The 26,683-nt window shown below is 48.9% G+C and overlaps 1 protein-coding gene and 1 long non-coding RNA gene across 3 annotated transcripts in view; one reads left to right on the plus strand and one right to left on the minus strand.

The window, feature by feature from the left end:
• Positions 1 to 6,430, minus strand: part of LOC101904307 (uncharacterized) — a 47,120-nt gene extending 40,690 nt beyond the window's left edge. For both annotated transcript variants that reach the window (XR_001501626.3, XR_001501681.3), the window contains exon 1: positions 5,923 to 6,430. This is a non-coding gene — a long non-coding RNA (uncharacterized lncRNA). The remainder of the gene's footprint in view (positions 1 to 5,922) is intronic.
• Positions 6,431 to 6,748: 318 nt separating this feature from the next.
• On the plus strand, positions 6,749 to 26,231 carry ETS2 (ETS proto-oncogene 2, transcription factor). Its single transcript, NM_001080214.1, has 10 exons — positions 6,749 to 6,771; positions 11,231 to 11,302; positions 14,585 to 14,696; positions 15,935 to 16,054; positions 16,352 to 16,552; positions 18,378 to 18,461; positions 19,657 to 19,881; positions 20,925 to 21,188; positions 22,749 to 22,867; positions 24,012 to 26,231. Exons 2-10 carry the CDS (start codon positions 11,231 to 11,233, stop codon positions 24,225 to 24,227), a joined length of 1,413 nt encoding a protein of 470 aa, NP_001073683.1. The 5' UTR covers positions 6,749 to 6,771; the 3' UTR covers positions 24,228 to 26,231.
• Positions 26,232 to 26,683: the final 452 nt, after the last annotated feature.

Consider the following 26,683-nt stretch of genomic DNA (forward strand, 5'->3'; position numbering starts at 1 on the left):
TCAATAAATTCACTTCTTACCTATCACTTTGGCTTTCACGGAATTCCTTCTGTGCATAAAGAACCTGAAGAACATAAAGAACGTAAAAAGAACCTGAGCCTCATTAAGTCCTGGGACCAGGTGTGTGATCTCAACGAAAGGGGTTCAAATCCTAATCTGGGCTTTGACTGGGTTCGAGTCCCAGCCTGAGGGGAGCAGTTTCAAATGGACATAACATAAATACCCGGTTTTAATGATTATTCACGTGTTGCTTCTGTCACATTCCTGGGCTTTACAATGCTAATCCAGGTTTTACGTTGTCACCAAGAGCGGCAACGTGAATTAGCCTTCCTTAATCACTGGCTGGACTGGCGGGTGCAGCAGTGACTAACTCTTCGTTTGTGTGAAGACTAGCAGCTCGGTGTCCAGTTTGCAAGATAAATAGTCATGCTGGTGCTCAAAGCATCATTCAGTCCAGCGTGTACTGTGGGAATCATTTTGTGATTCAGAACACACATGCACACCTCTGAAATCCTATATCTCCTCAGATCTGACTCACATTGCAGACACATTTATTTAGGGATTATCAGTTCTTCAGAATACAACGGGTCCCTCTTACTATTTTTGTTGTTCAGACTTGCCTACAGCCTGTCATCATGCAGCTTAATATCACAGTGGATTTTGAAGGCGGCTCATATACTCTGAGAGCACTGCCTTATAAGGAAATATGACTGCGTCAGGGAGGCATGGGGGGCAGCTGGCCTGGACTGGGGCCCCAGGTCCACCAGGAAATAGTCTTATGACCAACAGCAAGAAATTGATCCTCAGTAGGCTTTAGATTCCTTATAAAAACAGAAGTTGGTCTCACTTATTAACTCTCTTTTTTTTCCCCAATTTTAAAATTCAGTGTTTATTCCTTGATATCCTGCTACCAAAGGCCAGAGAATTACAGTGAAACCATGTACGCCTATGGACAGCATTGGCCTTGATCTTATTATTCCTTGCTGTGAGTCAAGATCCTGCTTAGAGTGTAGAACTGGGTGGTCATTAGACGTGGCTGAAGGGGATGGTGGGATCAACCCTTGCAGGGTCAGGGGAGCTCTGGCTTATTTGTCACAACCTTGTACATGCCAGGCATTGTTCTAAGAGTTTCAGAAACTTGAACTCACTTAATCGTCCAGCGGCCCTAGGAGAAAAGCATGGCTATTATGCAAATGATGGAAAAGGAAACTGAGGCCCAGACAGTTTCTGTAGCTTACCAGGGTCGCAGCTGGACAGCTAATGAAAGGCTGAGCTGGGACTGGACCCCAGGGAGACTGGCCCATCAAAGGATAAGATCACGGGCTTGCTCTATCTGGTTGCCCTGCCTTCATGCCCACAGGGATCAATCACAAGGGACCAATTTTGGGCTCCAAAATCACTGCAGATGGTGACTGCCACCATGAAATTAAATGACGCTTACTCCTTGGAAGGAAAGTTATGACCCACCTAGACAACGTATTAAAGAGCAGAGACGTTACTTTGCCAACAAAGGTCCATCTAGTCAAGGCTATGGTTTTTCCACTAGTCATGTATGGATGTGAGAGTTGGACTATAAAGAAAGCTGAGCACCAAAGAATTGATGCTTTTGAACTGTGGTGTTGGAGGAGACTCTTGAGAGTCCCTTGGACTGCAAGGAGATCCAACCAGTCCATCCTAAAGGAGATCAGTCCTGGGTGTTCATTGGAAGGAATGATGCTGAAGCTGAAACTCCAATACTTTGGCCACCTGATTCGAAGAGCTGACTCATTTCAAAAGACCCTGACGCTGGGAAAGACTGCAGGCAGAAGAAGGGGACGACAGAGGATGAGATGGTTGGATGGCATCACTGACTTGATGGACACGTGTTTGGGTAAACTCTAGGAGTTGGCGATGGACAGGGAGGCCTGGTCTGCTGTGGTCCATGAGGTTGCAAAGAGTTGAACAGGACTGAGCAACTGAGCTGAACTGAATGAGGCTGCCAAAAGCAGATGAAATTAACACAGGACATTAGGGGCAGTTTTTGACCTTCCATAGTCACATGTTGGTTGTTTTGAGGAATCTTAAAGAGAAGTATAGAACCAAACTACCTGCTCTCGAGTAGTGTGGAACCAGCCTGGGGGGGTCGAGTGGTACTGCAAGGGTGCTGGATCACCCCAGGTTGGCCTGGATTCTGGGAACCTCTGACAGCAGATGGGCATGAGTAGAGGGCAACTGCATGGTGTCCACATCGTGTGCCTATCTGCTGTGTGAGGTGAAGGGAGATGGGGGTGCTTTAAAATTTAATTTCATTTGTTCCTTTTTATTTATTTATTTATTTTTTTCATTTGTTCCTTTTTAAAATTGTTTTTCATTTATTTTTGGCTGTGCTGAGTCTTTGGTGCTTTTCGCAGGATTTTTCTAGTTGCAGCGAGCAGGGGCTACCCTAGTTTCGGTTCAGGGACTTTTCAGTGCAGTGGCTTCTGTTGCAGAGTGCATGCTCAGTAGTTGAGGCGCGTGGGCTTAGTTGCTCCACAGGATATGGAATCTTCAGAGACCAGGGATAGAACCCATGTCCACTTCATTGGCAGGTGGACTCTTAACCACTGGAACACCAGGAAGTCCTCATCTGTTCCTTGACCCTAACATGTATCAGTAGAATAACTCCTGCCAGACATGACCCAGTGACTGCAAGGTGAATGGTCAGTAAAGGAAACATAGGCGGTAGAATATGAATGAATTTTTTTCAGTTACTCAGTCGTGTCTGACTCTTTGCAACCCCTTGGACTACAGCACATCAGGTCTCCCTGTCCTTCACAATCCCCCAGAGTTTGCTCAGACTCATGCCCATTGAGTCAGTGATGCCATCCAATCATCTAATCCTCTGTCATCCCCTTTTCCTCCTGCCTTCAATCTTTCCCAGCATCAGGGTCTTTTCAAAATGAGTTGGCTCTTCATATCAAGTGGCCAAAGTGTCGGAGCTTCAGTGTCAATATCAGTCCTTCCAATGAATATTCAGGGTTGATTTCCTTTAGGATGGACCTGGATCTTCTTGCAGTCCAAGGGACTCTCAAGAGTTTTCTTCAATACCACAGTTTGAAAGCATCAATTCTTTGATGCTCAGCCTTCTTTATGATCCAACTCTCACATCCATACATAACTACTGAAAAAACACAGCTTTGACTAGACAGACCTTTATCTACCAGGTGAATGAATGAATTAAATTATATCTAAGTGCATTTTCTCCTCCACTGCCTATCCCCTTCTAGGATTTCCAAAGTCTCGCGTTTGTGTATGATATTTGCAGAACTGTGGACTTTATTTTTACTTCTCCAAGAGCAGGGACTAAGCCTTTACTCATCTGTCTTCTCGGCAGCTGACACTGTGTTTGCTGAATGAATAAATGATATACCTCAGACCATATGACGTCTGTTGCAGCTGGAAACTGCTTCAAACTGTATACTGCCTATTGATTAATATTTCAAGGTAAATACAGACATGTTTCTAAGGAACCATTTTTGTTGTGGTAGTTTTTACAGGATGACTAGGTAAGCTAATCATTTTTAATAATTACATCTGGATTCTAAAGAACTCTATGTGCATTTTACTCTCTGGAAATTTAGTACTTATAATGCCTTCATTCTGCTATAATTCCTCTTTCTTCCTCTCTTTGATGAGCTTCCTTCTTTCTTAAGGGAAGAGTTAAGGCTACTCCTACACTCAGCTTGACATGGTGTGTCTGGTCATTTCAGCCCATGCATGCCCCAACTTTTCATTTCCTTCTAACATCTTCGACTTTTGATCTTGAAGCCCAAGGGTCATACTTTTATTGGGTTTAATTCACTGGAAAACCCGATGTTCCTTGTGAATCAAGCCATAATAGTCAATGAATAATCACAGGCTGCAGCCATGCCGGGTTTTAGTTCTGCTGAGTAACTAGGAAACCGACAAATAACAGGAAGGTAAAAAATGTTAGGAACCCCGGTACGGCCCCATTTGATTATGAGCCAGTGACCCAGACAAGCATAGAGGGGGTTACTTACTGCGTAGGACCCAGGGTAAGGGCGCTGCTTGGCTGAGCCCAGGGCTCCTGGGAAGAGGAGCAGGGAGTGGCAGAAGTCTGGGTGGGAGTCAAGAGTCCAACTTGTGGGTACCCTGAGCTTCCTCTCTCTTTCAGCTGCTGTATTTTTTCCAGCTCTGCACTTATGCCCCTGGCTAGATTATTTTCTATAAGTTTTCATGCATTTATATCCGAGAGGGTAGGAATGATTTTTTTCATATATTGATGTATATATTTTAAAGGATTTTTCATAAAATGCTCCCAGAGGGGAGCTTGGAAAAAGACATGTAATAGCTATAACATTTTGAACCTCTCTCTACCAGGTGATGGACAAATTTGCAAATTTGGCTCTGTGTTGAGCTCCCATCACAGCCTTATGACATAGGTGGCATAATCACCCTTGCTTCTATACAGCTGAGAATCCCCCCAAGGTTTAGCCAGTTAGAGCACGGGGAAAGCTGGTTGTCATGAACGGACTGTCTTCAAAATCCTGTGACCCTTCTTTTGATGTCTTTCTGCTCAGATGTGCTGGAGATGCCCCTCCTCTCTGAGTTCTTTAAGGAAGAAAGATGTCTTCCCAAAGATCACTGGGTCTCAGGGGCCCAGGGGGCCCCTGATCACCTAGCACTGATACCCATGTATACAGGACAAGGCAGCCCCACTCCGGGCAACTGAACTTGACCTAATGGCTGTCTTTTCCGAGTTTCTCAGATGCTTTCAGTAGCCTAGAGGGTAAGTCCCTCTGTTAGCTGAAACCGCAGCCCGAATGAGTCAGTATTTTCTGGTACAGTTTAAAAAAAAAAAAAAAAGGTAGCATACTCTTCATGTCTCCATGGTAACTTACTATGGATCTGTATCCCACTTATGAAATTCCTTCCTGATCTATCTATCTGTGATTTCTGATCCAGGCCTGAATGTACACAGAGAAGTCATTAGAATCCGTTCAATCTGCTGGAACGATCAACTGTTTCTGCTTCTGGTGGTTTGAGCTGTATAGACCCGGCCTCTGACCTATGCTATGGTGAGTACTGGAGACCCTCAGGTACCTGAAAACATTAAGGTGCAATACTATCTCAATTATCTGAACAACTCCTGGGTTCAGGGTTGCCATGGAAACTGGGAACCTTGGCAACAGAGAAGTGAGGCCCCTCTCCCTCTCCTTTCATAGCACTGTGGTCTCTGAGATGCACCAACTTCCAGTCCCTGGCCTTGCCTAAGCTGAGCTATTTTATTCTACACCCACCTTTGGGAAACTAAATCTTCCACCAAAATATTGAGAAGCTGATCTGAATCTGAATAGGAAATGTGCACATTTCTAGCCAGAGACTCAAGTATTTCCTGCTAAAAATGGAAACAGGAGGTACCAGTCACAGTTTTGACCATAGTTGGAAGTCAGATAAACTGGAGTTTCAACCCCGAATTTCCCATCTGTATGTCTTCTGACTGGGCAAGTTATTTGCCCTAAGGGTCGATTCTCTCATATATAAAGCAAGGACAATGAGGCCTTGGAGAATTATCACGGAGGATTAGCCCAGGCGCTAGAGGTGAAGAACCCGCTTGCCAACGCAAGAGATGTAAGAGATGCGGGTTCAATCCCTGGGTTCAAAGATCCCCTGGAGGAGGAAATGGCTACGCACTCCAGTGTTCTTGCCTGGAGTATTCCATGGACAGAGGAGCCTGTCGGGCTACAGTCCAGGGGGTCGCAAAGAGTCTGCACGACTGAAGCCACTTAGCACAACCCAGGGAAGCCCAGCCAAGGCTGGTTATCACCAAGGCACCGCTCAACTCTAGGGGCGCCACTCACGTGGAGGCTGCAGGATTGGGGCGAGGGGGGCGGCTTTCCGGAGCAGGAGGACTTCGTGACAGACAGAGGGTCTACTTCGTACCTTTGTCATCTCAGCGTGTTTTCACGACAGAACGCTCGGAATAAAAACGATCGGAAATCATAAGTCCATAAGCATGTCCAAGAATGGGGCCACAATGAGTCCCCCGGTGGACCAAGCCCCGCGGCCACTCGGTGGCACCGGCGGTAGCTAGCTACTCCGGTCCTGCCAGGACACCTTTGGGGGTTAAAGCGGCGGACCCGGGAAAGAAAGAAAGAAAAGAAAGATTCGTCCTGAGCTCCCAGGACTCACACGGCCCGGGGCGCCGGACGTCGGAGGCCCAGGTCCGCAGCGGCCCTGGGCGAGCGGCCGCCGAGCGACAGCAGGCGCCGGGCGAGGTCCGGCCGGGCAGGTCCGGCTCCGCCTCCGGCTCCGTGCTCCTCCCCCCCCCTCTGCCCCTCCTCTCCGCGCGCAGGCTCCCGGCCTGGCCCCCTCCGCCGCCCCTCCTCCTCTCTCCCCTCCCCCTCCGCCCCTCCTCCTTGTCCCGAAGTCCCCTCCCTCCTCCCTCCTCCCTCCTCCCCCCCGAAACCCCGGCTCCAGAAGAGCGCGCGGCGGAGGGCACCGGCCGGTTACTTCCTCCGGCGGCGGCGCGGAGCGCGGTGCAGCCACAGCCCGGATCGCCCCGATCGTCGCGAGCCGGCCCGCCGTCCCCGGCCCGCCCAGGCCTCCCGGATCTCCCGGAGCCCGCCCGCCGTCCCCGGTCCGCCCCGGCCTCCCCGAGCGCCCCGAGCCCGTCCGCCGCCCCCGGCTTCCCCGAGCGCCCCACTCGCGCGCCCGCGCCCCCGCGCTCGCCGGCGCGCACCGAGGAAGCCCGGGCCCCGAGCCCCGGGCGGCCCTGCCCGAAGCGGCGCGGTAAGAGCGGGGTCGGGCCGGGCGGGGTGGCCGGGGTCCGGCGGGGGTCGGCGGGCGGGGAGCGCTCTGCGGCGCCCGCTTCTCTCCCGGGGAACCCAGGAACTGAGTTGGGACGCAGGTGGCGCCCCGGATCCCCAGGGCGCAGCCGAGGTCCAGGCAGGGTGGCGACTATTCGTGGGATTCTGGGGTCGCGCGTCCAGGATCAGTCCGCTTGGGGTTCTTATTCCCCGTGTCGAGTGGCTTTGGGGGTAGGTGGGTGGGCGGCGAGCAGGGTTCCGGGTGGGCCCGGCCGTGACGCGCGGAGCCGGCTCCGAACTTGGGCCGCGGGGCCTGGGGTCGCCGAGGCGGCTGGGGCGCGCAAGGCGCGCCGGCTCGTTTCACTTGCTTTTGTTTTAAAAGGAAACGCAGGCGTGAAGGCGGGGGTGGCTCCTGCCGGTGGGCGCCCGGCGAACCTGATTTCGCCTGGGGGCTTGGGGGACGCGCGAGAAGGTGTCTGAGGGCCCCTGGCGCGCCCTGGTTTGCCGGTGACTTACCGGAGGGCGCCGGGCCCGGCAAGATCCGGGGCGCCTGAAACACCTGGGGAACTGCGGCTCCCACCCCCGCTCCCCGTCACCTGCGCTGTCGCGTCCGGGGCCCGGCCAGGGCGGCAGGCAACGGGGGCGCGGGGAGGATCCGGCGGCTCTACCGAGACCCCCGGGGCTCCCCAGGACCTCTGCATTCGGGCCCCTTGATGCTGGGAGGTGAATGTGGGGACAGTGTCGGAAATGGGGTTATGGGTGCGCAAGACTGCCTCTAATTTCGGGATCTTACAGCATTTTGGACGAAGGGGTAACAGCGTTTGTGCGTATATGTTTTTTTTTTTTTTCCAAGCACTCGAGACTTTTTTATTGGCCTGTATTCACTTGTACGGTATCCTAAAATAGTATTTGACCTGCAGTTTATTTAGGGAATAAAGAAATGAGCAGCCCCCTTTGGAGATAGGGGTAGTTAATTTACCGGTAACAGATTCATCTTGTTCCGTGCAGTGGAAGCGCCTGCGCGCTGTCTGCCATCCCACACCGCCACCAATCAGGGAGATAAATCTCTAAGTTAAGGTTTATTAAAATTCTGAATAATATCACAGTACAGTAAACTAGCGTGCTGTGTGTCCTGCAGGGAAATAGTCTAACACTCATTTCTGGGATTAGTCATTCCTCTCCCTAAATTGATAGCTTTCAAAGGAAAAAGAAAACCAATCTTCAAAAGTGCGCTTAGGGTTTGATTTTTTTTTTTTTTCTTTTCCAATTTGCCTAAATGCAAACCTGTGCTCTAATCTCCTAGAAGCAATCACTTGTTCCCATAAGGGTACTGTTGTTGGGCAAGTTCTACTTGTTTTAAAATTGAACATGTCTGCCATTTACCCATTTTTTTCTGTTGTTGCTCAAGAGCAGCGATCAATAGGGCAATGGCAAAAAGATCTGAATGTGAAATTGATTTATGTGGACTGATTTGGCCTGTCTGCTGTCTTCACAAGCCCTGTAGAGTAGAACTGTTGTTTAAACGCTAAGTCACGTCTCACTCTCTGCAACCCCATGAACCCCACCAGGCTCCTCTGTCCATGGGATTCTCCAGGCAAGAATACTGGAGTAGGTTGCCATTTGCTTCTTCAGGGGATCTTCCCAACCCAGGGATTGAATCTGTGTCTCCTGCGTTGGCAAACAGATTTTTTACCACTGAGCCACCTGTGAACCTGTTGAGTAAAACAGGGGAACTTAAATTTGATTAGCTATGCGTTTGCCAGAAATGATTGGTAGAGCACTTTGATTCTACATGGTTTTTACAAAACAAATTAAAAGCCGAACAACAAAAGAATTCTATTCCGCAGCTGGTAATTAGAGCTCTTTATATGGGAGTGGTAGACTGCCTTTCCTCTCAGAATTTGTACACAAAAACCAGGCGAGGTTGCTCCATGGCCTTCCACATCTATTCTCGGTCCATCTCCGTGGAGCTCAAGAATGTGGAGTAAAGTCTGCAAGTCAGGAGAAGGAGACGGGTAATTGACACCCAAGATGTCCTTTCATTTTGGTCTCCTGTTTTGAGGCTTGCTGATGTCATCAACAGGTGACAGGGCTTCATTCATGCAGATCAGTGGCATAAAGCTCTCCATTAAGGAGCATTTTGCATCTGTGCAAAGTCGGCCAGCAGGAGCCTAGGCTTGTGGTATCTGTGTGTGATCTCTGCTCTTCACTGCTGGGAGGAGGGTCGAGGCCTCACCATTCAGGGGATCCTGGCTCAAGGCGGAGCTCAGGTCAGGCCATATCCCCAAGGGGTTTTGGTCTGCTCTGTGCCCCTGAGGGCTCCCCCCATCCCGCAGTAGCCCTGTGATCCTGGGCAAAGTCCTGGGACGGGGGTGTCTCTGTAGCCTCTCTGTCAGATGGCATAACATCTACCTCTCTGGGATATCAGACTGTTGAGTAAGGTGACAAGGCGTGGTCCCCCAGCTCAGGCTTAGCCCTTTGAAAGTAGGAACCTACCATGGCAGTGATCATCCATAGTGTATATTGATTTTTGATTGATTGTGGATGACAGGATTCACCAAGTGGGGGTTCTGAGCAGACGCAGTCCTTTTTGATCCAGAACAACACCCCCTCCCCACCCCCCATTATTTACTGTCAAACCTTTCCAGCCTGCACCGGCCCCCCTGATGATGACCTGCCCTCAGAGGTTTTTAACAACTGCCCCCACCCCCCAGGTGGCTCGGTGGTAAAGCATCTGCCTGCCAGTGCAGGAGACACGGGTTCCATCCCTGGGTCAGGAAGATCCTCTGGAGTAGGAAATGGCAACCCACTCCAGGATTCTTGCCTGGAAAATTCCATGGACAGAGGAGCCGGGCAGGCTCCAGTGCATGGGGTCGTGGAGTCTGACACTACGGAGCATGCACACCCTCCGCCCCCACAAACACACCATTGCCTCTGGCCTCCCCTGTGGCAGGGACTCTCCTCCCACACTGCCTTTCTAGCCAAGGGGGGTGTGTGTGTGTCTGTATGCTGAGTCCTTAGGAGGTCTGGTTTAGCCATAGTGTTGACCATAAAGAGAAAACAAGAAAGGACAAACTCGAATTAAGTAGTTACAGGAAAATATGCTGTTTGCCTCTGCTAGTCAGACTTATCCATTGCACAATATTTTAATTACTCAAAGTTTTGGTTGAAACAGGTAGCAGCACCCAGTGGAGACCTCAGAATGGGCAGTGAGAGGTACCCATGAAGTTTCCAATTCTAGACCTCCTGTTCCTGGTTCTGAAGCCAGGAGGGTGGGTTACTGTCATGGGGGCTTTCCCAGGGTACTTGAAAATCAGGTTCAGTTGCTTTGTTTTTTTTTTTTCATCTAATGCTCTGGCAGGATTATCTAAGTACTTTTCTCACGAACTAATATTTAACTTACCCTGGCAAACAGTAACGTTTTAGGGCCCCAGATAAGTTTTCAGTTGATTACAGCAAATCACAGGTCACTTAGGGAACTGTCCAGTTGCAGGTCATACGTGTAGCTCTTAAGCTTTCCAAGGGCCGCAGTTAAATACAGTGAAATAGATGAAATTAATTTCAGTTAACCTAACATTCAGAATATTACATAAACACGCAGTAAACAAAGAGTCAATACTGAGATAGTTGACTTTTTGCTGCGAAATCTTTGAAATGGAGGGCAAGCACATCTGAGTCCGCCCTAGTCCAGGGCCAAGTGCTCAGGAGTCACACGTGGTTACCACACGGGTCAGCGCGGGTCAAAGGCAAAAGCCCAGGCCATCCAAGTAAGGCAGGTCCGCAGTCGGAGTTACTTCCTCTTAAAGAAACGCACAGCTGAGCAGCCTGCAAATGCAGGATTTTGAGCTTGTGTGCTCAACGCTGGAGAATCTGAGATAATGCAGGAGAGTTTCATCTCAAGCTGCCCTTCTTCCTTTCTCTGTGCTTCCTGAGCTTGGAGAGGGGGGGAGGGCGCCTCCGAGGCGGGTCTTCCAGTGGGCTTTCCAGGATTTGGATCTGCCCAGGAGCAGAGGTGGCGGCTGGCCCTGGAGCTCCCAGGTTGAGCTGGCTGCCCCTTGCATGCAGGAGGTGGTCCACGGCCAGGCAGCCCACCCACCCACAGCCCCAAACAGCCTCTACACCCCGACCTGACCTTGAAATTGGCGATGAAAAACAGGTCTTCTGCACTCCTGTCCTGGAAGGACCCAGGCCCCCAGCCTTGCTATCCCAGCCAGCCGGAAGGCAGCTTTATCTGAGCCCCTCAGATCCTAAGGGAATTCTGCAGGCGGCATTATTATTTAATTCCTTGAGTAGCATCACCTTTGTGAGAAGAATTCCTGGCATTCGGTTCTGAATGACCTGTTAGGGCTGGAGCACTGGAACTGAGGTGTGGGTGCGGGTTTAACCATGGCCTTGGTTTGTTGCCTCTTTCAACTCTTAATTTTTCTTTCTTCTTGTTAAAGATGAATGATTTTGGAATCAAGAACATGGACCAGGTGGCTCCTGTGGCCAGCAGTTACAGAGGGACACTCAAGGTGAGTGAACGAGTCTTAATAAAAACTTAGAAAATTGGAAAGCTCAGTTTCTTGGAGTGAAAAAACAATTGGGTCCCAGGAGACCGGTTCTAGCTGTGAGACTGGTTGTGTGACTCTGGACTGTTTGCTTAATCTCTGGGTCTCAGTGTTTTCCTCTGTTAAATGGGTTTCCTGGTGTTTGTTTGACTTATCCTCCAAGATATGAAGGAAACCATTCAATTTGTAGATGGTGAGACCTTGGTAGTTGATTTCTGAGGCTCCTACCAGGTGGAATGTTCCATAAATTCTCAAGAGAATAGAACTGGAGGAGGTATCTGTTCTATCCACCCAGGAAGTTTCCTCAAGTGATGGCAAAGAGCTGAAAGAGCTTAGAGGAGGCAGGCAGGCCCAGTTATTGGCTGCTGCTCCTGCTCTCATCCGAAGGGTCAGTGCCTGTGGGGTTCAGGCAGTCTGTCCTTCCTGGGACAACTGCGGCTGTTTAAAAACAAAGAGAAAAACAGATTAAACAGCATCCTCCCTTGTAATAAACATTTCATGTAGCTTCTATCTCACTCCCTTTTGGGAACATTCTTTAGCAACACAAATTGATAATTTCCCATTTGCCTTCTCCAAATATGACAGCGAGATTTGATTTTTTTTTTTTTTTTAGTGTTCTGTGGTAAAGATGTCTCACAAGCAGTGGTTTTAGATTGGTAGTGTTTTGTATAATATTGTGTCTCTGGCACGTTCCGCTTTTTACTATCGTTTATGAGGTTGTTTGTCTGATCAAACCCCAGGAGGCAAAAACCGACACAGGTCTCTCCAGAGTATCATGAAACTGATCAGATTTCAAGCCAGTGAGGTTTTTGTTGTTGTTCAGTCTGGTCAGACGTTTTCACTGTGGCCTGGCAGAAACCATACAAGAAATTACAGTAATATTAAGTTTGAAATGACACCTCTAGAGAGAAAATTTCTCCTATAAACTCGAAGAGCTTAGGCCTGTGTGATTTCTGGGCTTGGAGAAGAAATCGTTCTTGCTGAAACTGATGTCTTGAAATACGCCGTGGGAATTTATCTTGTCTTTTGGCTTCTTGGTTTTAAAAACAGAACAGAAGTGCAGTCAGGAAAGGAAAGACATTTCTTAGTCACCTGGGCCACGTTTTGTTGTTCAGCTGCTTAGTCCTGTACGACTCTTTGCAACCCCTTGGACTGCAGCACGCCCAGCTTCCATGCCAGGAATTTAAAAAATCTATCCGGTATGTCACCAAAATTAGCATTGCTATAAGGTATTTTATAAGCTATTTAATAAGCTGTTTTATAACTCGAGATGAGTATTTCACACGTGCATGATTGGCCTCTCCCCGCCCCCCACCCCCCTGCCCCCGTGCGTCTTGGGCAGTTGGGTTTTTTGGGGGTGATGTTGGGTGCCAACATCATTGGGCCAAGCTCCAACTTCTGCCTACCCTCTTATGTCATTCACTGTTCTGCATTTCTAAACAGAAAGCACACCAACCATTGGATCTGTAAATGTGTTACATGCTTTCTGATTGATGACTCAACAAACGGGTCACTGCATTACACATGACATGGGATTTCCAGCTTATGTTGGGAAAATATAGCCGTTCTTCACGTTTTTCTTCCACAAGTTAGGCAATGATGAATCAGGCCTTTGTCTGTTACTTACAAATGACTCTTACAGTACAGGCTCTTCCATTTGTATTTGAAATTCTCACAGCTCCAGGCTTATCTTTCTGTGTGTGTCTCTTCCCCTAAATTGTAGGTAGTTTAAATCTGTTTGCTTTGGAAATCTTTCCCCTTCATAGATGATGGGAGGCAGTAACGGAGTGACCTTTTCAATACACTATATTTTTACAAAATTAAATCTTAAAGAATGTTCTTATATGTATTTTGTTTGATTTTTGTCATTTGATATTTTTCTTTCCCTGCCTTTCATCTTAACTGCAGTGAGCTGAAGCTGTTTTGCCAAGGATCATTTTTTTTTCCCCTCCTTATTTATTTTCTTATATATTGAAGTATAAATATAGTAGGGCTTCCTAGGCGGTGTGGTGGTAAACAATTTGCCTGCCAAGGCATGAGAGGCAGGAGACACAGGTTTGATCCCTGGGTCTGGAAGATCCTTTGGAGGGGGAAATGGCAACCCACTCCAGTATTCTTGCTTGGAAAATTCCACGGACAGAGGTGCCTGGAGGGCTACAGTCCATAGGGTTGCAAAAAGTCAGATACTATTACCTGTACACACACGTAGTTACTTTACATTGTTGTTAATTCCTGTTATACAGCAAAGTGGTTTGGTTTATATATATATGTATATATATTTACACATATATACATAGATATACATGTACATTTTAAACATTATTTTCCATTATGATTTCTCATAGGATTTTTTCTTTTTAATTAGGGGATAATGTTACATTGTTGTGTTAGTTTCTGCTGTACAACAGCGTAAGAGGCATTTTCCTTATGCACATGGCCTGCGTGTCTCACCCATTTAGCTGAGAAGGGCCAGGTGTTTGGATTGAGGTGGTCTCCGAGTCCCTCCAGGCACTGTTCTAAGACTCTCTGGGTTTTAGGTTTGTTTGCTTAACTTATACATTTAACTTGATTAGGCCATTAAAAGTAAATTCCCAGTCATTCTGATTCTGTGGTTGATGACAGGCAGACCTTGATAGACTGCACTTTGCTATACTGAGTTTTTTTTTTTTTTACAGATTGAAGGCTTGTGCTAACCCTGCAGTCTAGCATTGATTGGCACCATTTTTCCAACAGCATTTGATCACTTCGTGTCTCTGTGTCACATATTGGTAATCCTCGACATGTTTTAAACCCTCTGCTAGCAAAAGGATTACCAAGGCTCAGATGATGGTTAGCATTTTTTAGCAATAAAGTATTTTTTAATTAAAGTATGTGCACAGTTTTTAGACACCATGCTATTGCACACTTAATACTGTAAGAGTAACTTGTATATGTATTGGGAAGCCAAGAAATTTCTGTGGCTCACGTTACTGTGATGGTTACTTTATTTCGGTGGTCTGGAACCAAGCCTGCAGCATCTCCAAGGTGTGCCTGTAAGTGATCCAGAGTAAAGAGATCCTTTGGGTCACTTGCATCTTCTCAGAAGTCTGCTCAGAGTGCCAACTGGTCAATGCCACGCGTGGCTTTATACCTGGCAAATTGAATCAGGGTGTTTTGGTGAGGCTGCCCATGGACCACTTTTAAAACAGGTCATTAACTAAGTGTAAATGCCAACGTTTCCGTTTTCTTTCCCTCTTTCCTTTGCAGCGCCAGGCCGCCTTTGACACCTTTGATGGGTCCCTGCTTGCGGTTTTCCCTTCCCTAAATGAAGAGCAAACACTCCAGGAAGTGCCAACCGGCTTGGATTCGATTTCTCATGGTAATTGGTTACTCAGACTTGATGAATTGAGCGTGATGTCGCTAAGGATCTCAGTTCATAGATTACCGTTCGTAAGGGATGCACATTGATGTCTTGAATCTTTGTATGAAAAGTCAGACAGAGGCTGGGATCTGGGAGAAAACATTTCTTTTTTATGCAGCTGGTGACTCTGAAGTTCTTACCTGCTAGACACACCCCAGGGAGAGGAGGTGCCCTGCTGGGGGCAAACCGCAGGGGGCCCTGAGCGGCTCCTTAGGCTGCTCCAACTCTGCAGCCAGCCCAGGCCCCATCTCCCAGTCCCCTCTGTGACACAGACCAGTGGACCTCACAGTGCACCCCACCTTTTCATCCTAGGTTCACGTCCTTAGCTTAGATTTTTCCCCCGCTACCGCCAGTTTTGGGGCAGCAAAGTATTCCTGCTCATCTTTAACCATCTGCCTTTGTGCCTGTAGTTCTTCCTATCAGTGTTCTTTCTTTTGAAAGGTATAGCACGTCAGGTGATGCCTCTGTGATTACTATGATAGAGTTATTAGCGGGAGACATTCCAGAGATGACTGTCACATGAAGTCAGTGCTAAAAAATACAGCCCAGAAAATTAATTAAAACGCATATGCTTGCGTAAGTGTGCTGTCACGTGACAGCCATTCATCATTCTTGAAATTGCTGAGGGAATGCAGAGAAGGTTGTTTTTCAAAAAAATTGACGTCACAGGTGCTAAGTACTATGTGTTCCTGCGACATCTGCTGTCCCTTTGCCTGCAGCTTAGTTTAATGGATGGAAGTCGCTTCCAGATTAGCCATTTACAACCCCTTAAGGCTTTTGGTGAGAAACCACACAACTTCGTCTGTTGTCAAAAATGTAAGACTGGCTGGCCTGCAAAAGAAACCTTACCTAGGTGTCGATCACTGCTTTCTGAAGTTTGGCAAAAATTTGACTTGAGTGTTGCTTTACATTTTTTTTTTTTTCAAATAAGGGTAGTTATTAAATTGTAAGAAGTATAGTTACATAATTATTAAAATAATACGTGTTTTATTAAATTGCAATATATTTTCTCAGTTTCGTTCAGAAACCATTTTGGTTATATTAATATTTATGCTCCTCTGGGGAATGATGCTGAAGACTGAGGATCCTCATTGTTCTTCCATAGGAGCTAAGACTTCCTCCCTCCTCCCCTATCCGTTCTCCCTGTGCTGTGGCCAGCTGGAACTCTTAACGTCCCCATGGGGTTTGTTTTCCAGACTCAGCCAACTGCGAGTTGCCTCTGCTGACCCCATGCAGCAAAGCTGTGATGAGTCAAGCCTTAAAAGCCACCTTCAGTGGCTTCAAAAAGGAGCAACGCCGGCTGGGGATCCCAAAGAGTAAGTGCTGCTTCTTGGAGCTGTGTTCTGCCCTGCGCTGTGCTAGACCGGGAAGTCGGGCCGCCATAGCTTGAGATGGCGTCATTTCAAGCATGTGCCTAGGGTGTCTTGCAAAGAGGGGCAGAGATTTCATGAAGCTGAGCTGAGCCACCCCTCTGAACGCTTCTTCCAGCACTGCTGTTAGCACCTCAGCATCTGCTGTCTCGTCACCTTGAGCCCTGGTGCCCATCGGGGCTCTGCAGGTAAATCAGGAGTGTGTCTGGCCTCACCACCTTGCTTTTCTCCCCTCCCTGCTAGATCCATGGCTGTGGACTGAGCAGCAGGTGTGCCAGTGGCTTCTCTGGGCCACCAACGAGTTCAGTCTGGTGGATGTGAACCTGCAGAGGTTTGGCATGACAGGGCAGGTGTTGTGTAACCTTGGCAAGGAGCGCTTTCTGGAGCTGGCGCCCGACTTTGTGGGTGATATTCTCTGGGAGCATCTGGAGCAGATGATCAAAGGTACCTGTGAGCAACGGGGTGATTGTGGTGGGAAAGAGTGATGGGGGAGCTGTGCATGCTAACTGTAGAGTCAGCAATTCAGTGATGGAAGGCAGATAGACTGAAAATGGCATTGCACAAGTCAGCTCCATGGTGACTTCAATGATTTCAATTCCACTTAAGTACGTGTGTGGGGAGCATTAGCCACAAGGTGGGAGCCTTAGTCACCAAGGTGTTCAGTGTCGCCAGACCTCATGAGTCGGAGGCATACATGTGGCTCTGACGTCAAGGCAACTGGGATGCCCGTGTTTGGGGGCTCACTTTACAGAGCCTTGAGAAATCAGTTGGTCCCAACCAAAGCATGCCTTTGATAAACTGGGAATTTTATAGTTATTTTCCCTAAGACCAGATGGGATCCCACAAAGACTTTTTGTTTTATGTTTGTAAACAAATGTAGAAGTGATTGATGTATATTTTACACACTGAAATATTGTACAGCAACTAGCCTTCAAGCAAAAGAACTCTCATGTAGAAAATGTTGATTTAGACCTAAACAGAGCATTGAGACTAGGGTTAAAAATACATTGAGCCTTACGGGCGGTGACGCCCTCCCCATGAGCTCATGCCTCTCACAAAGTATCTCCTTCATCCCTCTCCAGAAGAGACGAGGAAGCAGGATCAAGTGCCTCGTGCAGAGCCCCAGTTCCTATTTCATGGGTGTGAAATGCCCAGGATGCTACAGAATCACCCTGTCTTTAGCCATGCACAGGCAGTAGTTATGTGTGTTCACTGCTGTGCTGGTCTTGGCCAGCCTTCAGGAGGAAGAGCAACCTTACAGGAGGACCAGCCTTACAGAAGGCTGCTCCTTCGATTCAGACCCAAGCAGTGCTCAACATACCCTGTATCAAGATGAGTGGGAAACCTTCCCAATACACATTTTGGATAAAAGAAAAAAAAAACCACATTGAGTTAAAAAGCAAGATATAGGAATCTTCAAGTTAAAAATATAAGAAAATAAGCCTGTTGGTGGAGTTCAGAGAAATATTTCTCATTCAATTGATTTTAAACTCTGAGTTTCAACACCTATTACAGACTCAGCATCTTAAAAAGATCTCAGGGCCCCCCACCAGCTCTTTGTAGTTATGACTTCTGAGGGCCAGGGAAACCTAAAGACCCTTAAATTTTCCCTGAACCTGGACAAGTCTGATCTGACAAGTTTCTGTTTGAATCTGTTTGTTGGCATGTTGGACCCATTTTGCGATTTCTTAGTGTGTGTGTGTGGTTGTGTGTTTGTAGAAGTAAGTTCACACAGAGTATGCCAACCTTTTCCTTTTTAAAGTTCCTGGACACATGGGTCCCACTTGGAAGCCCATGGCACTGTTTTGACCTCTCTGTAGCTCTTCCCATGCGTGGACACACCTTAGGGTTTGAGGTGATGGATCTGAAGCATCACCAGGGCAGAGAACCTGTCCAGGTCCCTAATTTGCTGTGTTCCCAGCCCCTGGTGAAGAGGGTACTTCATAAGCATTTAACCCTTTGTGGACTACATGGATGAATTCAATACATCATCTAGTTCGCTCAAATTATACAATAGAAAATTTAACTTTGCCAATGGCAGCACTAATTTTAGAAGTCTTTTTCTAGTTATTAGGAAAATACGTTGCTGTCTCTAGTACTTTTAAAAAACATAATGACACGGAACACCATCGGATTAAGTATGCAACTAAAATGCATTTCTTTATGCTGGAATAACCGTAGAACAGTAATTCAGAAAGGAACTTTTTTTCCTTGCGTCATTTAAAACCTCTCAATTTGTAATTTTCTGTCTCCTCTGTCAATTTTTCAGAAAACCAAGAAAAGAACGAAGATCAGTATGAAGAAAATTCGCATCTCAACTCAGTTCCTCATTGGATTAATAGCAATTCGTTAGGTCAGTGCAATGAATTCTGCCCTTGAGAGCTTGGTTCTAAGACTTCCTGTTAGATTCACAAAGGGTGCGAAGCCAGGGTCTAGACCTGCACTGTCCCACACAACGGTCACAACTCACAAATCCAGGCCACTGGTCACTTGAAGTGTTGCTGGTCCACACTGAGATGTGCAGTGAGATAAAACTCATGCCCACCCATCTGAAAGTCTTAATATAAATGTCTCCTTAATAACTTTTAACATTATGATTACATGTTGAAATGATAATGGATTTCTTGCATACATTCTGATCAGTTGTATCTGACTCTCTGTGACCCTATAGACTGTAGCTCACCAAACTCCTCTGTCAGTGGGATTCTCCAGGCAAGAATACTGGAGTGGGTTGCCATTTCCTCCTCCAGGGGATCTTTCCAACCCAGGGATTGAACCCACGTCTCTTGTATCTCCTGCATTGGCAGGCGGGTTCTTTACCGTCTCTTGGGTCAAGTAAAATGTTCAAACTTGTTTTGCCAGTGTCTTTTTAGTTTTCCAGTGGAGCTGTTAGAAAATCTAACATTGCATTATGGTGGCTTGTGTTAACCTTTGCATTGGCCAGCGCTGGTTGAGGCAATTTATAACGCAAGGGGGCAGAATGGAGTGAGCTGATCGCCAGGGTCAGATCAGTATAATAGATAAAGGTGGCAGGCACAGGAGGTATGTGAACAGCAGTACCCCATTTGCTCTGGGATGTTACAGAATTTGGGTCGGTGTTTCTGGTGGTTGACGCTGGTGAGCGCAGCTTACGGTGGTCCCCTCGGGCATGGGCAGGGTGACTGGACAGGCTCACTTATGGGTCACAGGCTGGACGGCAGATCGCTTAGTTGGTCTGGACCTGTTTGCTCGGAAGGCGAAAGAGCCAGTGACCCTGTCATCCTGAGGCTCCCGCGGAAGCATTAGGAATATCCACCTGCAGCATTGCCCCAAGGGTCCAGAGGCTGCGAGCCTTTTGGGAAAGGGCCCTGGACTAAGAAGATGGACAGTTAGAACAGAGGAGGACTCGGTGGAAAAGCTGCCTGTCAAAGCCTCAGAGTGTCCACTGAGATCTTGCAGAGGGAGGGCTGGAGCGGGAGGGTCTGCTCGCGTTCCCTCTGGTTGGAGGCGTGTAGGGTCTCTGGTCATCACGCTGATGTCGCCTGACAGCCCACGGTCCCGTGTTACAGGTTTTGGCGTGGAGCAGGCGCCGTACGGCATGCAGACGCAGAGTTACCCTAAAGGTGGCCTCCTGGATGGCTTGTGTCCAGCGTCCTCAGCGCCCAGCACGCTCGGGCCAGAGCAGGACTTCCAGATGTTCCCCAAGGCCCGACTCAACACCGTCAGCGTCAACTACTGCTCCGTGGGGCAGGACTTCCCGGCCGGCAGCCTGAACCTGCTCTCCAGCGCTTCTGGTGAGACCCAGGCTCCCGAGCGCCACTCTCGGTGGGGCTGGGGGTGTGATTTCCCGGGGCCACGGTCAGACCATGACCTGAGTTTCTTAATCAGTCGGCCCGTGCTCTGCCCCTGGAGGAGGTCAAGGGCTGGACTGCCGGACCCAGCCGCAGCAGCGATGCTCAGCGAGCGTGCTCCTCACGTGCCTCCGGCTCTGGTCCGGCCGGGAGGGTGTTGGGGAACCAGCAGAGTTCCTGCTCCCGTAGCAGGAGTCCTCCACCCACCCAGTGCGCTGTTGGAGGAGGTGGTGTAGGCAGGTGATGGGATGTCTTTGTGGAGACGAAAATGCATATTCCCAGGTGTCACAGTGATAAAGAACCCGCCTGCAGTGCAGGAGACATGAGACATATGTTTGATCCCTGGGGCGGGAAGATCCCCTGGAGGAGGGCATGGCAACCCACTCCAGTATTCCTGCCTGGAGAATCCCACGGACAGAGGAGCCTGGAGGGCTACGGTCCATGGGGTTGCAAAGAGTCGGATATAACTGAGCGACTGAACACACTCGCAAGTATGCAGTGTACAAAACTCAGATTGGATTTTATATATATATATATATACCCCTGGGGACCACCACCCAGATTGAGATGGAGAGGGTGCCAGCATCCCACAAGGCTCTCTCATACTCCCACCCACTCAGTAGCACTCTCCCTACCCCCAGAAGATGCTACTGTCCTGACTTTTCTCATCACCGTCTTTCCCGTTCTTGAACTGGATGCAAAGTGTTCTCGTGTTGGGCTTTTGCTCACATTGTGTCTGAGATCCATCCGCATGGCTCCCCTTTCCCGTGCGGTGTAGCCCTCCGCTCGGAGCTACACAATGTCTCTGTCCTCTTGCCTTTTATGGAAGAGGCGCTTGAGTGGCATGTTTATTCATAAGAAACAGGCGCCTCAATGAGAAACCTGAGTTGCTGTGCACCGGCGGGGCGAACGCCTGGAGGGGCCAGTGGTCGTGCCTGACCTTGCGTTGTCCTAGAGGGGTCAGAGCCCATGCTTGTCTCTGCCAGGGAAACCCAGGGACCACGACTCGGCGGAGACGGGCGGCGACAGCTTCGAGAGCTCGGAGTCGCTGCTGCAGTCCTGGAACAGCCAGTCGTCTCTGCTGGACGTGCAGCGGGTGCCCTCCTTCGAGAGCTTCGAGGACGACTGCAGCCAGTCCCTGGGCCTCAGCAAGCCGACCATGTCCTTCAAGGACTACATCCAGGACCGGAGTGACCCAGTGGAGCAGGGCAAACCAGTTATACCCGCGGCCGTGCTGGCCGGCTTCACAGGTGCGTGCGCCCGCCTTGTTTATCAAGGGCGTTTCTCGCTGGACGACCTCGCGTTGGTGCTCCCGGTTTTACGCGTGCGGTGTCATCCTTAAGCCAAGCGAGCTGTCTCCCTGCACCCGAAAGAGGCCACGTGGACAGGGATGTTCGTGGTCGCTGAGCTCAGCATAGTGGGTGGGAATCCCCAGGCTGCTCCCTCACCTGGTCAGTCCTGGCCGGTCCCCAAAAGGAGAGGAGAACAGCGGGGGACACGGGCCCTGGAGGCTGAAGCTCTGACTCAGCCACGCCTGGAATTTCAGAGACTGTAGCCTGGTGAGGGAAGGGGCACAGAGCTGGCCTCCAATAACCCAGGGACTGTTTACCTTCTGCTTCTCAGATCCATCTTATTTTGAAGGTTTGAGTAACAGCTATTCTAGGCGGGGACAAATATTAAAGCTGTTTTTAGAACCAGATATTTCCAGGTTTTTTTTTTTTAATTGCTTTCTGTGTCCTTAAATGTGCTTTTTTTTTTTTTCTTTTTTTTTATGCACCCCCCCCCCCCCCCCCCCCCCCGCCGCCAATCCCATAGTTTAACCATATGGAGCCACTGGGGATTTAAAAAATACCTGCTTTTAAAAATCCAATAGGTTAAAATAAGAATACGCAGGCATCCCATTTCTTTTCTGTCCTGTAAAACAAACAGCCATGAAAATTACTTGGAGAGTGAAAATAGCTGTCATTTTCATACATGGGCGTCAGGGCCTAATCAGAAGGGAAACAGCCACAGTGTGGGTGGGTTTTCATTTTAACGTTAGTGATCATCGGTTGCCTTGCCAGCTCTGTGGTTGACTAGGACAGTACTGGGACCCTAGGGCAGCCTAGCATGGCTGGTAGTAGCCCATTTCACAGACAGGGAAGTGGGCTTGGAGGACGCTAGCTGTGGTCACTCAGGTCACAGCTGTATCCATGATGCGGTCACTGTGCCTTGGGGAATATACGGAGAGCACTTTGCAAAGCTTATACCTCACCCAACACATGCTAAGGCCCTGGCTACTCCCCTAGGTGCCCCAGTGACCACTCAGTCAACCAAGTCTTGGATCAAGCGATTTAGCCACTGTCATCTGGTCGGAAAGCCACGCATGGGGTTCCAAGAATGACATGCCTCACTCTGTGCTGAAAGGCCCCTTCTAACGCCCCCACCCCTGTCCTACGAGGTGTCTCTAGAAATAAACCTTGAAAGTTATGACATAAGGAACAATTAAATGGAGGGAAGGATTTTGATGCCAAGGAGATGGTGGCCCAGAATTTGTTTTTTTTGTTTCTTTTCTCCAAAAGACCAAGCCCAGCGATCAAGGACCCGGTGATCTCTTTCCCAAGAGCAGGAGGCATGGGGGAAGAAGCCCTCACCTTGGGGTCTGGCCTCCTGCCATTAAAGCATCCAAGACTGTCACCAGCATGCAGCGCCACACCTTCACCTTGATACCCACTTGATACCACTTGATCTCAAGTTCTTGTTTCAGGAGGGTGACTCTAAAAGCCTTGCTGTGTTTAAAAACGTCTAACCCACCCCCTTCTCCCCTGCAGGAAGCGGGCCTATCCAGCTGTGGCAGTTTCTTCTAGAATTGCTCTCCGACAAGTCCTGCCAGTCATTCATCAGCTGGACGGGGGACGGGTGGGAGTTTAAGCTCGCTGACCCCGACGAGGTATGTCCAGACCCGGGGACTCAAGTCTCCAGGTTCTCAAACCTAATTCCATCACATGGGCTTTGCATGCAAGAAACGGGTCCCAAGTATATACAAATGAGAGCACTTCTGCAGGAGACAATTTCTGGCCCTTTAAGAGTCTTACTGCGATGATAAGCAGTTTAATATGCTGTACTCAGCGGCCCAGTCGTGTCTGACTCTCTGCAACCCCGTGCACTGTAGCCCACCAGGCTCCTCTGTCCGTGGGGTTCTTGAGGCAAGAACGCTGGTGTGGATTGTGTGCGTGGCACTGTTGGGCTTCCCCATCTTGCTCTGTCATTGAGCCGAAAGGCTCAGGCTATAAACTGAGGCTCTTGCCTGACTGTCGGAACACGTCGTAGGAAATTTGCCTCTTTCCCTTGCTGGGGGTGGGGGGCAGATACTGAGCCCCACTCCTCAGCTGAGCCAGCCCGTCTGGATGAGAAAGCTGAGGGCGGGTCCCATAGCAGCCCTTCAAGGATAGCGCAAGGGGACGCCCTTGGTCTCTGGCATGGGGTGTGGTGCGTCACCTCCCCAGTAACCCAGGGCGGCAGAGGCACTGAGGAATGCAGACGCCCACGGGACCTCGGTCCCACTGCGGCAGCTGCGGGCGCGGTGGTCTTGGAGTGCGAGCCCAGGAGGTAGGGGCACATAGCATTTCCTTTGTCTCAGGACCAGCCCCTTGATCCTGAACCCTTGGCTCCCGAACACTTTACTGAGGGAGAAGCCTCAGCAGACGAAGCTGTGGGTCGGGGGACCCGTCTCCCTCATCTGCCTGTCCCTCCATCCCCGGACAAATACCCAGGGATGCAGAGCAGGAAAGCAGACGGCATCTCTTCGGTCCCTTTGTGGTGGCCCAATAAGCATGCATCCAAGTTGTCATCAGGGCCAAAGGGTGCTTTTTCTTTCTTTCTTTAAAAATTAACTAATTTTGATGGGAGGATAGTTTTCTTTACAGTATTGTGATGGAGAAGGCGTGCTTTTTCTTTCTTTTTTTTTATTTATTTTGATGGGAGGATAGTTTTCTTTACAGTATTGCGATGGTTTTTGCCAGGACGAGGGAGACACGTGTGCTTTTTTTCAATTAAGGAGTTTTAAATGGCACTCTTTCCCATCCCCGCCACAGGTGGCCCGCCGGTGGGGAAAGAGGAAAAACAAGCCCAAGATGAACTACGAGAAGCTCAGCCGGGGTCTGCGCTATTACTACGACAAGAATATCATCCACAAGACGTCAGGGAAGCGCTACGTGTACCGCTTCGTGTGCGACCTGCAGAACTTGCTGGGCTTTACGCCCGAGGAACTGCACGCCATCCTGGGCGTCCAGCCGGACACGGAGGACTGAGCCCACCCGGGCTGGGGGCGGGGCTGTCAAAGCGCCCCGTCCCAGGACCCTGAAAGGCCGGACCGGCTCATCCGGCACGCCTATTGGAAGCAGTGGCCTTATTCCATCGGACACCGCAGTTCTTCGCCGAAAGCAGCACGGTTTCTCGCTTCTGAAAGCCTGCTGCTGGGAACCCGCCACTTAACGATGCTATTCCATTCTGTCGGCCCAGGAAGAAGCTTGGGGCCCCCGGCCTAGCCCTGGGCAGGCTGTACGGTGACAGGATCGGTCAGGCTGTTGGGTCTTCTCAAAGGAGGGAGCGTGTCACAGACGCACACTTCTTGGATTTTTCTTTTGCCTTTTTGCAGCCAGGAATCGCACAAGAGCTCTCTTTGGTTCTGAGGGGGAGGAGGGGGCAAAGACACATTCTGTTTCTGAAGTTAGTTTGTATATATGACTGTAACCTTGTAATTGTTATCAGAGTCCCCTAACAGACCTATTTAACAGAAACTGTATATTGTAATTTAAAATAATTATATAACTGTATGTGAAAATAGGAATGCAGATGGCATTTTGCCGTGTTCGCTGGTTTTCAAGAGCACTGGCGTCCTTTTGTGCAAACATTTAATCTGCTGGTGCAGATTAAGAGAAGTTGTAAAGTGTGTATTATTTACATTTAATATGCCTACAGGAATAAGGTCTAAGAAGGTTCATTCCTGTTTTGTTTTGTTTTGTTTTGCCTAGGTTGTTATCTATGGCAAGGACTTTGTACATTTGGGAATTTTTATAAGAAACTTAATGTTATTATCTGGGGGCCTCTCCTGGCCTCTCTGCTTCTCCTTTAATTGTAATGTAAAAGCTATAAAGCAGTATTTTTCTTGACAGATGGCATATGTTTTCCATTTCTATGCATGCCTTGAAATAAGTTTATATACAAAACTTACTTTATTTTTTAGTTCAACTATGTTTTCCCCAGCGACTCACCTCCCCTGACCAGGCATTTCCTTCCCCAGCCCCACCCCCACACCCCAAATTATGCTGTATGATTAAAATAGGAATACTATTTTTGGAAATATGCGACTCCTTTTCAGAGATCAGGAGGGATTTATGTAGCAGCTATTTTTACTGCAAAAGTAACTCACTGGAAAAAAAATGTAATTTGTTAGAAAGTTTTATTTTTACTGCAGCACCATGAGCCATACAGAGCTGAAGATGCAGGGGGAGGGGAGGCTTAATTAATAAACTTCTCGGGCATGAGTGGAGCCTGATTTTGTCCCATCTTGTTTACCTGTGGAGTCTCAGGATTTCCCAACACCAAGCTGCTCCTTTCTGTTGAGTGTCCACCGTTTTTATTTTCTTGCACACAGAATGCCCAGAGGCAGAAAGAGGGTCAGCAAGATGGGAAAGAGAAGGCATTGGGGCCATTCATGTGAAGAAGGCGTCTTCATCGTGATGGAGACTTCCATAGTCCTTTCGAAGGAACCCCTGGTTCAGCCTGTGTTCCTGGCTTTTGTAAACGAGCGAGTTGGTTTCCAAGTCAGACAGTCTTCACTAGCGTCTGAGGGGGACGAGTGGTGATGTCTCTGAAGACGAGTCCTCCGTGTGATGAGACAGGGGAATTGGGTGGTAGGGTGAGCAGGGGAGAGCCGGAAGGGGGACCACGGAGTCTCATACCCAGACAAGACCGTTTGCAGTACTGCTAAGCACAGGATGTTCTTCTCAAGCAAGACCTGTTTATCTGCCGGACAGCTGTTTGTAACATCAACAGACATGCGGCTGGGAACATCTTGCTGCTGACAGAAATCGGCCATCCGCTCGCTCGTTTTATTTGGGCTTTGACCGCATGAATTTGCCAGTATTTGTTTTTATCTACACAACTGGCAATTTTACATGGCTCGAGCCAAGAGTCATGGAAAATCAAATCCATGGTAAACCTTTGGCATGATAATAAACAGGACTTATATATCAAAGTTTTGTAATCTGGCCTTTTCTTTCTCAAATAATAAAGTATTCTGTTTACATCAATTCCTCCGTGTAAGAGTCTTCATGCTTCACCCCTCTGCCTCCCTCCCCCAGCATGGAGGCGGGAGATCCAGAGTGCTGGGCCTGCCCCTCGGTGGCTGTCACTCCAGGTCACAGCCCCTTTGAACTGACTTTACACACCTCTGCTGCTGCTGCTAAGTCGCTTCAGTCGTGTCCGACTCTCTGCGACCCCATAGACGGCAGCCCACCAGGCTCCCCCGTCCCTGGGATTCTCCAGGCAAGAACACTGGAGTGGGTTGCCATTTCCTTCTCCAATGCATGAAAGTGAAAAGTGAAAGTGAAATCGCTCAGTCGTGTCCGACTCCTAGTGACCCCATGGACTGCAGCCCACCAGGCCCCTCCGTCCATGGGATTTTCCAGGCAAGAGTACTGGAGTGGGGTGCCATTGCCTTCTCCCTTACACACCTCTTCCCCAGCAAATCAGGACCAAGCTG

The sequence above is a fragment of the Bos taurus genome, chromosome 1 (assembly GCF_002263795.3).
Source record: "Bos taurus isolate L1 Dominette 01449 registration number 42190680 breed Hereford chromosome 1, ARS-UCD2.0, whole genome shotgun sequence".
Classification (NCBI taxonomy): domain Eukaryota; kingdom Metazoa; phylum Chordata; class Mammalia; order Artiodactyla; family Bovidae; genus Bos; species Bos taurus.